Consider the following 18,337-nt stretch of genomic DNA (forward strand, 5'->3'; position numbering starts at 1 on the left):
GCAGCCCTAAGAGGAGGTACGAGGCGGTCTTGGGGGAGGGAGGGTTGTGGACGCCACTCCTCTTGTGGTTGTGACAAAAAGGGGCTCCCTGCCGCACCAGTGGAGCAGGGGCAAGGGGGGGGGGCATGTGTTTCAAAGAAACATGGGTATCCTCTGGCACTCAACATTTTAAGCACCTTATAATGAACTAATGCACTTTATTGAGATGGGATTTGAATATTTCTTTTTTGTCTGTGTGTTTGTGAGTGTGTGCGTGCTCAGAATCAGCGTGTATGCGGTATGTGTGCATCACAACTGGAAGTGTTAACACGGGCGGGGTTCGGTGGGGTGGGGGTGGGTGGGGGTTGTCGTTTCAAAGTCGGGGACCTTTACGTTGCGAGCAAATCCTTTTTCTCGAAAGACAAACACTGTTGATATTTCTGTTTTGCATTTTTTTACGTTTATATAAAAAAAAAAGTAAAGCTATTGAAAAGTGGATTATAAAAACTTGAAGATTTGCACTTGCCTAAAAAAAAAAAAAAAAATCCTAAAAAAAAAAAAGGAGCTTAGTCGTAGAAGTGGATATTTTTGTGAATGTGTGATTGGTTCTTGTCAGTAATACACCAGTGTGCACAATGTCTTTTTTTTTTCTTTTTTTTTTTAAGTTGCTTACCAATATGTGTGAGACGAAAGTGGCCATTCATGTTTATTTTGTACTTTGTGAGTGTGTTGAGTAAGAGAGGGTAATTGCACAACACATCCTTTCTCTTAGCAGCTCTTTCTTCCCACTTAGGTGATGAACTCCCTCGGTTGTGTTTTTAATTTTTTTGGATATCACATGAGTTGAAGATTGCGGTCTGGTGCGTGCGTGCGAGATTGTTCATTTACTGTTGAAAGAAATGAGTCAAGACTACAGGTACTCATTTTCAATAATGTGCTTTTTTTTTTTGTGTATGAATGCACATTTGTGCCTAAGAACTTGGATCGGGTGCGTGGCCATTGAGACATTAGCTCTTTTTCAGAGTGAGTGCGATGTGTGTCAGTGCTCAGCACAGTGTATGTCAAGTGTATGTTTTTTTTATATATATATATAAATATATCGTTGATGTTTCTAGTTCGGTCTGGGGGTGATCCATCGGAAGGTTCGTGGGGTGCGATCACGTTGCCTTTTGTTAGCTCGAACTTATGAATGAAATATTGAGAAAAAAAATACAATTGCAGCATCTTAACGATGCATGTAAGGTTAGCATTGTTACTTGTTCGTTGTTGCAATTTGATAATGATGTTTTCTTTTTTTATGAGAAATATATACAAATATATACATTATATACAAAGTTTAAAAAGTATTTGGACTAAGATAACGAGCACTTGGGGCTGCTATTTTTGTTGTGGTTTTTTTTCTTAAGTTGTGATACTTTTTTTTTTTTTTGTTTCATTCTCGCCATGTGAAGTGTATTTCTTTCTTAAGAAAATATTGAATGTATTCCAAAAAAATGACAAGAAACCCGTGCTGATTTTTTTTTTTTTCCTCTGAAGATTTCAAAAATGGAAACAAAATACAAGAAAGCTTCAAAGAGGTGTTTTTTTTTTTTGTGTGTGTGTGTGTGGAGGAGAAAAAACTGTGGATAGAGAGAGTTGAACACACTGCCTCTACAATCCTGATCGTACAAATGGTGACTATGAATTCAAAGAAAGGACTATTTCTATTCCATACTGGAGCTTTGGTTGTTTACAAACCACATGGATATCAGTGGGTGCATTTCCCCCCCCCCCCAAATGTCTTTTTGTTTTGTTTCCCATATAAAATGGGCAGGGTCTGCAAGTGCGCTTCTGCCATTAATGGACATTGAGTGGTGTTATTGATGAAAGATGGACAATACCTCTGCCTAACTGGAGCTTTTTTTGAGACTGTGGTGCAGAGTGGAGATATCCAAGGATTGGCCTCCATTGTTTTTGTTTTTGTGCGTGGAATGGAGTGCAGGGCGACGCCAGTCGGAAAAGGAACTGAGAGGCAATACGAGTCCCGGGCTCAGTCCTTGCCAGCACTCACCCTGCCCTAACCGACTCACCTATGCACTTTTGTTCAATTCAAGCTGTGAGGTACCATTTTTTGGGGGGGGTGGGAGCACAACAGGAGGATGGCGGCATCACTGAAAAGAAATTCCTAAAATGAACTGAAAGACTGGAGGCCTCCTGTACTTAACCATATTTTTCTATCACCTTTCAGAGTAGACTGCAAGATGGCTTGTGAATGGATGAAGGAAAACTCATGATGCGCCATTAATGTCGGAGTGAATGATTTTTTTTATTTTTAAGAAAAACAAAAACTTTTTTTAGGACTTTTTTTTTTTTCCTTCCTCCCTGGAGTTTGACAGGTTGGAAAGGAAAACAAAAAAGTGTGTAGCTCCAGCAGGACTCTTAGCAAATGGATGTTGCCGTGTCTACGAGATTGCTCAGAAACAACCACGGGGTCCGAACCTTTGGCACTGGTAAGACATATGAGCCCAAATTGGCTTGTTGACATCTTGCTCAGTTTACTCATGTCCCCGTTCTTGTCTTCTCGCAGGACTTTTCCCTCTTCTGTGTGCCGCAATCATCTGTCAACCAGATGAAACCAACCCAGCGAACTCAAAACTTTTGCAGCTTCCTGGATGTGATGAGGGACAGCGTAATCCCATCAGTGAGCCATGACCATCATCATCATCATCCACCTCGGACGGGCTGCTCCGAAAGGGTGTCCCGACTCCTAACCTACCAGCAGGATTTTTTCGGGATTGGCAAGGACAAAAATGCCGGTTTGGCTTTTGATTGGATACGGGGCCACCACGACGCCCTGCAGCTGTGGATTAGGCTGAACTGAAGACTTGTACAAATAGCAAACAAGACTTTTGACACAATTTAACAATTTGCGCCATGTCACATGCAGTCACACACATACCAATAAACACAAACACACACACACACACACACACACACACACGCATCAGTTAAATTGGTGCTTTGTAAATACTGTACATTTGTATGTTGATGTTTTTGAGTTTCCCATAAGGAATTTTGCTTTAATTCTCCACTTCAACATGCCTTAAAAACTGTACAATTGAGTCCGAGATGGCTTCACCGACAAATGAATTTGAGTCGGACAGAACTGCTCAAGAAACCTGCGTTTTTGTACCGGGCTTTCTGGTTATCTTTACAGGGATGTGATTTTTCCGCTAATTCGCGGAATTCCGCTTTTTTTTTTTTTTATCCCCCCCCCCAAAAAAAAAAAAGATTATTTATTATTATTTTTTTTAGTAGTTCATTGTGTATGCACATGACTCCGACATAACATCTTCTGCTATAACAAAGACATTTGTGGTATGCTCTAATATGAGTTACTTTTCATTTGGTCATGATACAATTATTTGTTCATGAAATTTGAACTCTTCAACATTATTTATGTGTTAACTTAGTAATCACATTAGTTAGATATGATGATATTCTCAGTGATAGTTTTTAAAAGCAAAGGCAGTCCAATGTTTTTGAATGTGACTGATTTTGAGTTGACTAAAACTGCCATTTTATATGGGATAGTTCAATATACATTGAAAATTTATGCTAAATATAGCCCCCCTTGTCCCCCCACCAGGGCACTGCCCTGGACCTAGCTGGGTGCCAGCGGCCCCAAGACCCCCGGCTAAATTTTCAGATAATTTCACTTTGGTCAAATCACATCCCTGTCTTTAGAACGGAGCAGCAAGCTTTTCTTGACATCCTTGTAATGTACATATATTTTTGGGGCTGGTGGTTGGCTTTTTCCTTTTTTGGGGTTTGCCATTTTTTTCTTCTTTTTTTCAGTGGAGTTGTAGTGTTTTATGCACAGACTGAATAAAAGTGTTGAAGTTTGGAGCTGAGCTGAAAGGAAGGAAGGAAGGAAAGGATGGAATCAGATGTGTTGCTGCGTGACCAAATATCAATAAGCGACTTGTAAGCTTTGAAGCCAAATTAAGCCAGATCATCATTCACTTAAGATACAGTAAAGGGTTTGGTGGTTTATGGATTTGTATTCTTACTGTATGTATCATATTTGATGCATGCCTTGGAGCTATTAGGTTTTGGTGTCCATTTGTGATCTCAGCTGACACCAAATGGACAACAATCTCATTGATCAGAATTCATAAATTGATGCTGCCATTTCCAGCGATTACACATTTTTGAATCAACAGTAATGCAACTTGGCCGTAACATCTGATTTGACTTATCTTGTTTATCAAGATAAAGCACAGCGTTTCTTGTTGGTCGTCTTCAGTAAATTGTTGCAGTTAGATACGATGCACTGCCGATTTGATGTCAAGATAAACGATTGCATTGTACTGTAATGTGCATATCTGATCATCTGGTTGTATTTGGCAGTTCGAAAAACATTGACACTAACATTACATAACCCAATCAGCTCAGCTCCGAAAATTGTTGAAGCAGAAGTCAAGTTAAAAAAATAAATCTTTGCAGCAATATATCTATGTGCTCCCTCCCCTTTAACGAATAGACCGCCCGTTTAACTTGTGACGTTATCTCGGATTTGGCAATTGACGGTAATTAATATATTATTGCGTCAGAAACGATACCGTGTTTTGATTGGTGGGGACCAAATAGAAAAAATTGCAAACATGTATTTTCGACTTGACTTCTTCTTTAAAGAGCGTATATTCATTTGAGGAAAAGGAACAACTAAACGATATGTAAATAAATTGGATTGTTTTGTTTGAAGAACAAAATAAATACTAGCAGTTAGCAACTGACTTGTGCATTCGCTTGTTTGAGAAATCACGCACACCAACGGGGTCTCGCGAGACTTACTGAACACATTGCTTTCTCACCACAAATGGCCTTACTCGTTCCCAAAAACAACATACTCCGATATAGAATATCTGCACCATTTCAGTGAACGAGTGGAGGCTACACAAGCGTCACTACTCTCCGGTGAATTTTCGCCTCAACCAGGATTATGGAAGGTGAATATAAACGGCATTTCACGAGACTGAAGGGCTGGAAGAGCCAGAAGTCGGGTGAGTAACAAAGCGTTAGCATGCTAATGCTAACGTGACGTGCAATTTGCGTCAACGTTTGAAATTTATAGAAGCGAGGGACTTTCGGTCAGTTTAAGTATGTGCACAGCATGCTTGACAGACTAGATTAGCTAGATTTTGTGGAAAACGTACATAGTGTTACGTATACGTATCAAAGCAAACAGTACCACTCAAATTGAATGGTTTTGGAATAACTACTCGGGCGCTTTTAAATACGCCATTGTTGTCAAAATTTCGACGTACAGCTGGTATTTTTTTCTTCTGTAATAAATGCATTTTAACAGTTTTTTTCCTTTTCTTAAAGCTGAGTGTAATATATTTATATATATATATTTTCCATCTGGTGGGTAAAGTAGCCCAAAATTATACTCCTGGGTATTATTTTTTGTGTCTTTGTTTTTTCTTTAGAATTATGAACGCAAGTGAAAGTAAAAAATAGCCCTCTAACTTACTTGAGTTGGAGTAAATGTGTACTCAAGTACTGAGTAACTACTGAGTAGCATTTTTTTTAATCAGGGACTTCAAATAGAAAAAAAAATATACAGTATACATGAATAATAGGAATGTGCAACTTCTTGTCTTCCAACAATAACACTTTAACAAAAACAATACATCAAGACTTAATAAAAGAACAAGGTAAATTTAGCAACAATAAATGATCTTAAACGAACTTCAGTTGTTTACACTTTAAACCTCGACTTAAAGCTTGACAATGAGGTCTAAAACTGATTCTTGGTTGTGCAACACTTTATGTTGCATTCGTTCCTAATAAAAATACATGACTATGAGTAAAAATTGCATTGCACTGAAACTACCCTGAGTACAATGCAAGTGTAGCTTGTTACTAGTACCCACGTCTGATTTACAAAATGATTGCAAAAAAACAACAACAACAACACTTCAAGTTGATACATGTTGTGATGAGTGTGTGTTCTCTTTGTTTGCAGGCCTGTGTGTGCTGTAATGTCCTCGCCCGCCATCAAATTTAGAAAGTCACACTGCAGAAAGAAGGAAGATCGCAGCTGTGCATTTTTGACAGCCCTTCGCCAGGGAGGAACAAAGTCATGGCTGACGTGGGTATGGGCCCTGAAACTGCAGTGATCGAGGGGCAGGACACAGAGTCGGACCGTGATCCACCTCAAGAGGCGGCAGCCGTCCAGGAGGATCAGGATGAAGCTGGCCTCACCCCCGCCAAACGTCCCTGCCTGGGTGAGGACGGTCAGGGGCTGCGTGGGGAAATTGACCCAACACAAGCAGACATGGAACAGGAAGACCAAAGTAGAGAATCGTTTCTCATTCATGACGTCATGGCAATTGGGGTTCTTTTTTACCAGGAAATGTGATTTCTGGTCATAGCAACAGGAGCCATCCTGCACGCCAAAGACAATGGAGACAAAGATGAAGAGGGGGCGACTGTTGGTGGGAGCACAGAAGAAGAGCAGTACCAGCAGAATACCAATGGGAGCCATGATGGAGAGATGCACCCAGAGGAGGAGAAGCCGGATGAGTCTGCAGACAGTCCTAATGAAGAACAGCAGTAAGTTGAACCTACTTTTAAATGGAATTGCATTAACGCGACTCACTTTGACTTTTCCCTCCCCCCCTGCAGCCTTGCCTTAGACTTTTCCCAGACTCCCCAAGTCCTGACAAGTTCCTGGAACGAATACTCCAATTTTCCTGAGAATTACCTCAAAGGTTGCAAATGGTAATTAAAAATACATCAGAGGATAAATCAACATACTTCTTTGTGCATTTGTGTACTGGATGAAATCAGAGCCACTTTTCCGCCCCGCGTCAGGGCTCCGGATGGTTCATGTATCCTGACTAACAGTGCGGACAATGTGCTCCGCGTCTACAACCTTCCTCCCGAGGTTTACACGTACAACTGGAATGGGCTGCCAGAGATGGTGAGCCTTACGTAGGTTAGCATTCACCAAGTGCAGTTACATTGTATATTTTTTCTTGTAAATTCAGTATATTTACATGTAATCTGTAAGAATTAGTTTTTTTTTTTTAATATTTATTTAGGTATTTATTTTTTAAAATAATATTATAGTGGCTTAAAAAAATAATAAGGAAATTGCATTATGTAGAGCCTCATTAGAATTCCTCTGGTGCCCCCATCAGGCCAATGTTGATATTGCCACTTCAAGAAACCATCATTATGTAGAATGAATCAACATTATAGTCTTTGTAAAAGCAGAATAGATAATACAATTTCGTTTTAGATATTTAAGTGTACATTGATCCGCTTATTTTTATTATTTATTTTTTTTTATGCGCCAGAGTCCAGTCCTAAAGATGGCTGAAGGAGACACCGTGTATGATTACTGTTGGTACCCCAAAATGAACTCGCTGGAGCCTCCCTCGTGCTTGTGAGTATTCGTCTGGTTGAATCTCCGACCTTTGCAATGAAACGCAAACGGCGTGTTTGTGTGCTCTTAACGCCTTTTCTGATGCCTCCGCCCCCGGATCCTAATAAGCGGGGCCCGGGGGTCCCGTTATAGCTGAACATTTCAGGCATCGCTTCAGGCTAACAGCAGTGGAGCGATATAATTGGCCACTTTCTGGCGCTGAATTAAAGCGGCGGTGTCGTCGCGGCTAATTTGCTTTCTGCTAATTAAGCGGCAGTGATGTTGTTTTGGGCTTTGCGTGATTAGATTCAGGCGGTTGCCAGACCTTCTGGAATAAGATTTTAATTCAAGCCTGTCCAAAAATATTTTTTTGTTTTGCTGATTATGTAGCCCACTATATTCCAATATAGTGATTAGTGAGTAGGTTATGAATGAACACAGCCCAAGGCGTCTTCATTATCTGTCGGTCACAGCTTTGCTAGCAGTAGCCGCGACAACCCGGTGCACATCTGGGACGCCTTCCACGGGGAGGTGCGGGCCAGCTTCCGTCCCTACAACCACCTGGACGAGCTGACAGCCGCCCACTCGCTCTGCTTCTCACCCGACGGCTCGCAGCTCTACTGCGGCTTCGACAAAACCGTCAGGGTCTTCTACACGGAGCGGCCCGGCAGAGACTGCGAGGAGCGGCCCACCACAGGTCAGCCATAAAACAATATTAAAGGTTGGTTCTTAATATGCAGCTTAGTGTGTATGAGTTGGGGAAAGTAAATTTTGCATAATCCTGTAGCTGTAAACGCATCGTATCCGGAACCAATTGTCTTCAGTCAATCAACGGCGACAGCTTTGTGTAGTTGAAGGACAAAAACAAACAACAAAATCAGAAGTGGAGTCGAGTCAACAGACGGCCCCGGCAAGGATCGTTTCGACAGCCGCTCATCACATTTTGCATCTCGTCGCCTTGAGCGGGCCAAGAAGAAGAACGCAATCAAAACAGTGCGGCTGCATTCAAATTGTCTCTTATGCACTACAAACAACATTTGAGTCATTCTAGCTTCTAATGATGTGCGCCTCTTTGTTTACAGCCTTTTTTGTTTTTGATAATGATGGCAGTTGCTGGCGCTCTTCTTGACTGATGACTGCACATTTGGGCCAAAACATTCTAAAGGCCTCTTTATGTAACTCTGAAACAATAATTAGCATAAATTGCTCTGCAATAGCAAGTCTGTGTACTTGCCTGCATTTGTATGTGACAGAAAAGGTGTGTGAGGGGGGGATGTGTGAGAGCATATATGAGGGTCCGTGACAAAAACTGTTTTTGTGTGTGTATGAGAAAATGTGAGTTGTCGTGTATGTGGTATGCGAAGAAATATGGTGTGGGAGAGTGAGAATGTGTGACAAACAAATGTGTTTGTGTGAAAATGTGTGAGTTGGCGTGAGAAAAAGCAGTAGAGAAAATGGGATGTGTGTGTGGTGTGAGATGAAATATAAAAACATGAGATAGGTGTGTGAGATTTTTGTGTGTGAAACAAAATACAAGTGTGTGAGAGTGTGTTCTAAGATGGAGCCTAAAGTGTGGGTGACAGATAATGTATGAGCGTGAGTTTGGCGTGAGAAAAAGCAGTAGAGAAAATGGGATGTGTGTGTTGTGTGAGATGAAATATATAATGCATGTGTGAGAATATGTTAGTGTGAGACAAAATGTGTAATTTAGAGAGAGGCTATGTGTGAGAGCAAATTAATGTGTGTGTGTGTTGGAGAAATGTGCAAGAGTGGAAAAAAGGTATGTGTGAGAGTGGAATAATAACTGAGTTTGAATGTGAATGGGAGAGAGAAAATGTGCGAGAGTCAGAAAATGTGTGTGTGAGAAAAAAACATGAGATAGGTGTGTGAGATTTTTGTGTGTCAAACAAAATACAAGAGTGTGATAGTGTGTTCTAAGATGGAGACTGAAGTGTGGGTGACAGCGAAGAAATATGGTGTGTGGGAGAGAAAAATGTGGGAGAGTGAGAATGTGTGACAAACAATGTGTTAGTGAAAATGTGTGAGTTGGCGTGAGAAAAAGCAGTAGAGAAAATGGGATGTGTGTGTGGTGTGAGATAAAATATATAATGCATGTGTGAGAATATGTTAGTGTGAGACAAAATGTGTAATTTAGAGAGAGGCTATGTGTGAGAGCAAATTAATGTGTGTGTGTTGGAGAAATGTGCAAGAGTGGAAAAAGGTATGTGTGAGAGTGGAATAACTGAGTTTGAATGTGAATGGGAGAGAGAAAATGTGCGAGAGTCAGAAAATGTGTGTGTGAGACAAAACTATGAGATAGGTGTGTGAGAAAATGTGAGATTTTTGTGTGTGAAACAAAATACAAGTGTGTGAGAGTGTGTTCTAAGATGGAGCCTAAAGTGTGGGTGACAGATAATGTATGAGCGTGAGTTTGGCGTGAGAAAAAGCAGTAGAGAAAATGGGATGTGTGTGTTGTGTGAGATGAAATATATAATGCATGTGTGAGAATATGTTAGTGTGAGACAAAATGTGTAATTTAGAGAGAGGCTATGTGTGAGAGCAAATTAATGTGTGTGTGTTGGATAAATGTGCAAGAGTGGAAAAAAGGTATGTGTGAGTGGAATAATAACTGAGTTTGCATGTGAATGGGAGAGAGAAAAATGTGCGAGAGTCAGAAAATGTGTGTGTGAGACAAAAACATGAGATAGGTGTGTGAGATTTTTGTGTGTGAAACAAAATACAAGTGTGTGAGAGTGTGTTCTAAGATGGAGCCTAAAGTGTGGGTGACAGATAATGTATGAGCGTGAGTTTGCGTGTGAGATTATATGCGTGGGAAAGAAAATGTAAATGTGAGACAAAATGGTAAAATGAAGTGTCCCTTTTCAAACCTTTTCCCTTTTTTGTCATCAAACGGCAGCGAAGAAGCAAAGCGGCCAGAGCGGCATCATCTCCTGCTTGGGCTTCAGCCCGTGCCAGTCTCTGTACGCTTGCGGCTCCTACTCGCGCAACGCCGGCCTCTACTCGTGCCAGGACGGCGCCCTGCTGGCGCTGCTGCCCGCCCGCCACCACGGTGGCCTCACCCACCTTATCTTCTCACCCGACGGCTACTACCTGTACACGGGCGGCCGGAAGGTACGAGAGAGAGCAAAACGAAACGCAAAATGGTATCGAAAAATAGGTTTATGATGCTAAAAAAAATGTGAAACACAGTAATTGAAGCGTGCCGCATGTGCAGGATCCCGAGATCCTGTGCTGGGACCTTCGAGAGCCTGGTCAAGTCGTGTTCTCCCTCAAGAGGAATGTGGAAACCAATCAGCGCATCTACTTTGATTTGGACCCGTAAGTGTCCACCGTCGCTCTCCAACCACAAGAGGTTTCTGCCAATGCGTGTTTGTGCTCTGCCAGATCGGGCCGGTACCTGCTGAGTGGGGACACGGAGGGAGGGGTGTCGGTGTGGGACACCCAGACCCCCGCGGGCGGCGAGGAGCTGCTGGAGCCTCATGTCAAGTTTCAGGCCCATTGGGACTGCACCAATGGCATCAGGTATGGGCTCATTAACTAACACAGGTGGGCCAAATGTTGTGCACATTTTAAAAATTGATAGATAAGCCACGCCGTTTGGAGGGAAAACGTTCAACCTCGAACCTCACAAATGCTTTTTTCTCATAAATATGCAACTGTGTTTTTGTAAAATTGTAGTTTTTGACTCAAAAATAGCTTTTTTTTTTACTGAAATATGCAACTATTCTTGTAATATGACAACTTTTTGTCTTGCAACTTTATTCCTGTAAAATTTATTTAATTTCAAAAATAGGGAATTTTACTTTTCAACTTTTTTTCTGGAAAATATGTAACTTTACTTTTGGAGAATTACTCAGCGTTATCTGACGTCACATAACTGCGACAAGTCTCGCGAGACTTCCAAACCCCCACCAACCCAAACACGGTCTCCCGGGCGAAGTCTTACGTGACTTAGAGTCAAGGAAATTTCATTCTCATGGCATTGAACTGATCGCAACTGGACTGTTTTGTGGTTGTTTTATAAAGCAGTTTTGAGCAGTATCAGCAACATAAAAAACGATTTATAACGTCTTGACTGGGCCATCGGCCGGTTCAAGCTATTTTTAGACAGATTCATTAGTCCGTGTGCCGTTAAACCTGAAACTGGTTCAAATCGGTTTTGGTTTTACCCCTAATAAAAAAAAATTGTAATAAAATAAATAAATAATAATAATAAATAAATAAATATATATGTATATTCTCCATTTTTGTTGAATTTTTAAGGTAATCTTAAATGCTTTTTTCTCATAAATATGCAACTGTGTTTTTGTAAAATTTTAGTTTTTGACTCAAAAATAGCTTCTTCTTTTTTTTACTGAAATATGCAACTATTCTTGTAATATGACAACTTTTTGTCTTGCAACTTTATTCCTGTAAAATTTATTTAATTTCAAAAATAGGGAATTTAACTTTTCAACTTTTTTCTCGCAAATATGTAACTTTACTTTTGCAGAATTACTCAGCGTTATCTGACGTCACATAACTGCAACAAGTCTCGCGAGACTTCCAACCCCACACACACACACACACACACACACACACACACACACACACACAAACACGGTCTCTCGGACGAAGTCTCACGTGACTTAGAGTCAAGGAAATTTCATTCTCATGGCATTGAACTGATCGCAACTGGACTGTTTTGTGGTTGTTTTATAAAGCAGTTTTGAGCAGTATCAGCAACATAAAAAACGATTTATAACGTCTTGACTGGGCCATCGGCCGGTTCAAGCTATTTTTAGACAGATTCATTAGTCCGTGTGCCGTTAAACCTGAAACTGGTTCAAATCGGTTTTGGTTTTACCCCTAATAAAAAAATAAAATAATAATAATAATAAAAAAAAAAATATATATATATATATATATATATATATTCTCCATTTTTGTTGAATTTTTAAGGTCATCTTAAATGCCTTTTTCTCAAAAATATGCAACTTTATTCCTCTAAAATTGGCTTTATTCTTGAAAATATACAACTTATTTTTAAAAAAAATATACCACTTTATTCTCATACAATAAAATTATGGTATTAATTACATATCTCTGCAATATGCAATTTAAGTCACTTAAAATGTCAATTTACTAATTCAGAACCGTGAGGCACACACTAACCCCTGTGCTTTAAATATTTATATGTTTTATCAAAAATATTGAAATAAAAATGGCTATTACTTCCTATCATGTGTTGTGTGCTGCCCTAGATTATTTTGAATGAAAAAATGTTTGTATATTTGGATCCGAATAAACAAACTAACGGTTGCCATTTTGGGTGTGCAGCATTCATCCGTTCATGCCGCTGGTCGCCACCTCCAGCGGCCAGCGGCAGTTCCCGTGGCCCGGCGAGGGCGACTCCGCGTCATCTTGCTCGGACGACGAGGAAGGCGATGGGGTCGCGACCCCAATCGGGGCCGCATCCCGCGGCGACAACGGGCTGAGCTTGTGGTGGGCCGGACCCTGCGGACCCCCTGCCGAGGAGCAGAGTGAGGAGGTTTCAAACATGCGGAGTTGAACTCAAAAATTTGACGAGGCGAGACTGTGCCAATCATAAAACCTTTTCTTCGACAAGGATGCAAATGAGGACTACTGTGCGAGAAGCTTCATATTTTTTTACGTCTTTTTTTTTTATTGTATGTAGTGCCTAAAGTCTGCACCTAATCATGTGAGATTCACCTTTTTTTTTTTAATTTGCTAGTGATTATGTCTACATATGCAACACACTTTTAAAACAAATAAATTTGAATTTGTGAGGCAAATGTGTGCTAATCACAATTTTTCCCATACTGCCTAAATAACTTCCATGTTTTTTTCTCTCTCTCTCTCTCTCTCTCTCTCTCTCTCTCTCAATAATGTGACTTTTATTTCTTGTATTACAACTTAAATCTCAAATATGCCATTTTTATTCTAAAACTATGCAACTTTATTATTACAAATTTTATATAAAGTAAAATATACAACTTCTCATAATATCACGACAAATCTTAAAATTCTAAACTTTATTCTAATTAAAATATCCAACCTTCTCAAAAATATTCAACTTTATTTTTGTAAAATTATGACATTAAAATCCCCCCCCCCCCCCTCAAAGTATGCTGCTAGGCCTACATTCTGTAATGTCACGTGACTATTTTCAATGTTAATCTAAAATTTGCTCAATTTGCAATTTTAGTCTGGTAAAATTATAATTTATCGTGAAAATATATATTTTTTAATTCTCAAAACGATGTCTGCTCACGTAACGTTACATTCATCTTGAACGTACACAACTTATTTCCTAAAAATAAATAGGCGACTTCATTCTTGTACAATGGTGACTATTTTGTTCTACAAAAATGTGACTATTCTTATACTGCAATTTTAATTTCATGAGTATAATGCTTTATTTTTGAAAAATGATGACAAATATCAAAACACTTTTCTTAAAAATATGCAACTTTTTCTCGAAAGTATGTGACTATTTTTGCCGACTTTAATCTCGATAATGTGTTCTAAAAATATATGCGACTATTCTTATCATGAATTCAACCTTGAAAATGCAACTCCAATCTCACATTTATTAATTATTTTATCTTTTCGGCGTGGCCAACTACTTGATGTTTGACATCAAACATCCGGTTGTCGCACGGCGAGACAACCTGACTTTTCTCCTCTCCTGAGCTTTGAAAGCAATTAAAGAGCATCACATTAATGAACTCCGTGCGGTCCGTATCTGAGCATCTGTCGACCTTTTGCTTTTGGAAATGTTAACCGACCACTCGATGCTTTCACCTTTTGCCCGGCACGTGATAGTCGAGGTCCTCTGGAGACACAGGCTCGGATGGGGAGTGATGTTTTGAGTAGGGGGTGGAGGGGAGGGGGGAATGCGGGGGTGGGGGGGGGTCTGTTCTGCTGCTCTCCGGCGGCTGTTGCTTAGCAACCGTCACCGCCTCAGGGGATGATAGTAGGTACAAAGACAACAGGGAGGACAAGAAAAACGAAGAGAGGTGTAATCAAGGAGGAATCCAGAGTTGACGAGGTCACGCACTCGCTGGCCACATAATTGGGTACACACAACAATTTGGTAGAGGCTCATATTTTAAGAATTGCCTCAACTGTTCTTGGGAAATATAAAATGCTAACTTTTGCAGCTTTCGTGTTGATTCCGTGGCACCGTTGTCGCTAGCGTGCACGTGTGCGTGTGTGCGTGAGCGAGATGAAGCTCACAAATACACGCAGGAACAGACTGATGCTGAAGGATAAAGACGTGCAGCTGAGATCTGTCGGCTACGAGGCGGGCGAGGGTGCTGCGCGCTGACACTGACTCACACACGCGCACGTACACGCGGGTTCGTGTAGCAATCTCAGTGTGAGTTTCATTCCCATCACGGTGTGTTTTCCCGTTTGAGCTCTTTGTGTTGCTGCTCTCATCTTGCTGTGGATGGTAGTCAGCAGGAGACATTCCTGATTGTGTGTTTGTGTGTGTATGTTTTTTTTTGTGTGTACAAGGTACAAGGCCCTGCAGCCACAGTCTCCAGGGAAGGGATGAAGTCATTGAGGAGAGTTGAAGGTCGGCCTGCTAAATGAGGCCAAGGCAGACGGAAACACGGAGAACAAACATTTGTTTGTGTTTAAAAAAAAAGTCAGGGTGAGTTCATTTCTGTTTAAATTATTTAACAAATATACTACAGGAAATTTGAGGGGGGTGGGGGGCTAAATATATACAAACATTTCCATCTCCTATCTGTCTGCCTGTTCGGCTGTTGTTTTGCAGTACTCGCTTTGACCACATGATGGCAGTAGAATCCCTAATTTGAGGGAATATACAACTTTAACCCCGAGCGGGTTCATTGCGATGAATTGGCGACCTTGCAGGCCCCCCAAAATAAACAAGGGTGTTTTGTTTTGTTTTGTTTGTGTGGTGTTTATCAAGCGTGTTCATCACACTCCTTGCTTTTAGCCTCTTGGCACATTTCACTTCTTCAACAACACGCACGGATTATAGTTAATGTCACTTTTTCTAGAGATAACTAAAAAGCATTGGAGTGTCTTTTTAGGTTTTGTGGTGGAGGGGGCGCTCTTGCTCTTCTATCGAAGATAAATGTTCGTTTTTTTTTTTTTTGATAAAGCGCACCCGAGTCCAGAGGTCCGAATCAGGAGGTGTGTGCGAGCAAGCCATAAAGGTACTTTTACGACAACCCTCCGTTTTTCCTTTCCTTTCTTTTCTTCTTTTTTCATTACGCCTGCACGTATTGTGTTGGCTCTGTGCGTCCCGCCTCCCAGTCAAAGAACGGGGTTTTTTTTTTTTTTTTGCTCCCAAGTGCTGCGTCTCCACTCGCCCCCTCCCCTCTCGTTTCTGGTGTTCCGGCCCGGGTCTCGGCGGTTCTGCCAGTACGCGGCGAGCCTCCGTGCAGGTCGGACCGGTGTTGGGATCGTGACGTGGTCGTGTTGTTGTGCCAGCCAGTCGGACCGGATCTCACACGCGTATATTGGACCCAGGCTCGCTTTTATCCTTTTTTTGGTCTTCTTCTTTTAATTAAAGCACTTCACAAGTTTTTTTTTTTCCCCAAGCAGAGTGTGGATGCTTTTTTTTTTTTTTAACTCTTGAAATTGACGCTCCCAGCTGACCACATTTGGATTCTTCGTATTTCATTCAATTCTCAAATTGAGAATTGTGCATTTGTGGATGTATGAGCTGTCTGGAATTGTGATGTGCACCGACGGGACTTGACAAATGTGGAGTCCGGTGGCACATTTTAACCTTTAGTGGGAGATTTTTTTTTTAATTTTAATTTAATTTTTTTTACAATTGTGCATTTTGGTCGTACCGTGTGTTGCATGAGGCATCGGGGCAAGGTAATGGGAGAAGGTGCACACACAACAAGGGAGCGTTGTTCGAAACTGAGACAATTGAGGCACAACAAGAGAATCGCTGCTGGCTTGTGATTCATTTGACAACATTGGATTCGCTGGAGTTCTATTTGCGTCCTGGACCAACGCCATTTTTTTTTGTCTTGTGTGCAAAAGGAGCACGAATGGCACATTAGTGTGGAAGTCATGGGAATGCTGCTGAAATAGTCCAGAAAGTTTGCCCCCCCCCAACCCCCACCCCTTCCCATTTATCTCAATGTATCCTGGCCCCATGAGGTTCTGACTCACCTCCAGTTTTGGAAGTCTTCTTTTTCTTTTTATTTTTTATTTTTACCCACTTGTGGTTCTGAATTTGGAGATGGCGCGTCTATGGAGTGTGAATAGATTGTGGGTCTTGCTGGCTTTTGTACTGGATTTACTGGGAACCACAACCAGCAACATGGAGCCCATCTACTGGAATTCTCTCAACGAGAGGTAAGGATACAAAGATGTATTTTTTTTTTTAAGAGTCAAACGTTTTTTCTTCTAGTTTGAGTCTGCCACCTGTGGTGACAGAAGTGGGATCAAAAGTATTTTTTTTTCCTGTCATGTCAGCGAGTCCAAATATCATGTTTATCCTTTAAAAGCCGTCCGCGGACGGTTGCTTTGAGGGTCCGAAATAGACTCCCGCTGTATTTTCCAAGAGCTTGTTTGGCTGCATACGCCGAGAGAGGAAAAAGTGTCCCCTCTGGCAGTTGAAATTCCTTTTGAATGCAACAAGTCAGCAGCGGAAGTAAAAAAAAAAAACATAAATGGCCACACACCTTTTTTTGCTCGACAAACATTCTTGCTTTTTTTGTTTGCCTTCGAGACAGTCCAATGCACAGCAGCTGCTCGGAACACCTGCACAATCTAATAATGACAAATCCAGCACAATAGCTTTTGTTGGAGGTGTTTCTAATCATTTGGCTTTAATATCCGCTCTCTGAAAAGTGTCCAGCAAAGCCGTAGTCGTTTTTAGACTGATTTGGCAGATACAATTAGTGGACAAATTCTTAAAAAAAAAAGAAGAAGAAAAAAAAGGTGTTGAAGTCTACTAAGCCTTCCTGTAAGCTAGCTTGATGCTAAAGCTAACTTTAAGCGATATGATTGAATAGCGACACGTTCACACAATTCTTTCATCTAGTAAGTAATACTCGCACCGTACTAGTAGTGGCGTTCCGTCCATCTGTCTGTCCAAGGTGGAATTTTCATTTTCATTTTCAATGGAAAAAGATGATTTGATTGAACTTTTTTTTCTTTTCTCTCTCTTCTGGAGAGCTCAGTATTGTTCATTCTGTAATTTTACCGATTTGACATGTCATCATCATTGCTCTCTCTTTTTTTCATTTTTTTTCAATTTCTAAAAACTGAGCGGCACTACCTCCCTTTAAGGCATTTTGTGCTCACGGGCCAAGGAGTAACCAAGATGTGGGAATTTGTTAGAAATGCACTTCTCGTCTTTGCATTACAAATTCACACTCAGGCGCTCTCTCTTTTTTTCATTTTTTTTCATTACATTTATTTATTATTATTTTTTTAGTATTGCGTTGGTGTGCTGGAGGCTACGGCCAGCCTGGCTTCTCCTCTTCCCGTGCGGGACGCAACAGTGTATGGGAGCCCCCCCCCCCTGCCCCCCCTCCCGTTGTGGAGCCAGGCGTGAAGCCTCTAATGAGGGTTTTTGTTGTCAGCAGTGGGTGGATTCAGCCCACAGGGTTGGACGTGGAGCCAAAAGAAGGGCGGCGGGGGGGGGTTCATTCCTAGATTTGTGGCCAAGCTAACTGCTAGCAGGCTTGGTTTTGGGGCCCTTACAGGTGTCTTCGTGCTCTACTCCCTAATGGAGTTTAGCGTATGGTGGCCTGAAAGGCAATTAGTGGGGATGCGAGGCTTTGACGCCGCACTCTGAGTCATCTGCAAAGGGGTTGCTCATATATGCAAAGTACAAAGCCTGTTGTACGCCATTGTGTGCCTTCACAAAGCTTAGCATTCATACTTTAATCAGCTTAGTCCGTC

The 18,337-nt window shown here is 41.2% G+C and overlaps 2 protein-coding genes across 4 annotated transcripts in view; both read left to right on the top strand.

The window, feature by feature from the left end:
* The first annotated feature begins 55 nt into the window (after positions 1-55).
* wrap53 (WD repeat containing, antisense to TP53) lies at positions 56-13,215 on the top strand. 2 transcript variants are annotated; one of them, XM_077544073.1, is made up of 12 exons: positions 56-2,468; positions 2,546-5,024; positions 5,993-6,323; positions 6,402-6,582; positions 6,655-6,750; positions 6,844-6,952; positions 7,332-7,420; positions 7,873-8,096; positions 10,317-10,531; positions 10,635-10,738; positions 10,805-10,942; positions 12,740-13,215. In XM_077544073.1, exons 3-12 carry the CDS (start codon positions 6,110-6,112, stop codon positions 12,969-12,971), a joined length of 1,602 nt encoding a protein of 533 aa, XP_077400199.1. In that variant the 5' UTR covers positions 56-2,468; positions 2,546-5,024; positions 5,993-6,109; the 3' UTR covers positions 12,972-13,215. The 2 variants fall into 2 exon arrangements, with proteins under 2 accessions (XP_077400199.1, XP_077400200.1); XM_077544074.1 differs by having other exon boundaries at positions 5,993-6,254.
* A 2,420-nt stretch (positions 13,216-15,635) lies between these two features.
* The window catches only part of efnb3b (ephrin-B3b), a 65,112-nt gene continuing 62,410 nt past the window's right edge, over positions 15,636-18,337 (top strand). Inside the window, exon 1 of one of the 2 annotated variants that reach the window (XM_077544564.1) lies at positions 15,636-16,780. In XM_077544564.1, coding sequence (XP_077400690.1) covers positions 16,665-16,780 — 116 coding nt within the window. In that variant the 5' untranslated portion in view covers positions 15,636-16,664. The remainder of the gene's footprint in view (positions 16,781-18,337) is intronic. The other variant, XM_077544563.1, reaches the window with a different exon arrangement.

Source organism: Vanacampus margaritifer, chromosome 15 (genome assembly GCF_051991255.1).
Source record: "Vanacampus margaritifer isolate UIUO_Vmar chromosome 15, RoL_Vmar_1.0, whole genome shotgun sequence".
Taxonomy (NCBI): Eukaryota; Metazoa; Chordata; class Actinopteri; order Syngnathiformes; family Syngnathidae; genus Vanacampus; species Vanacampus margaritifer.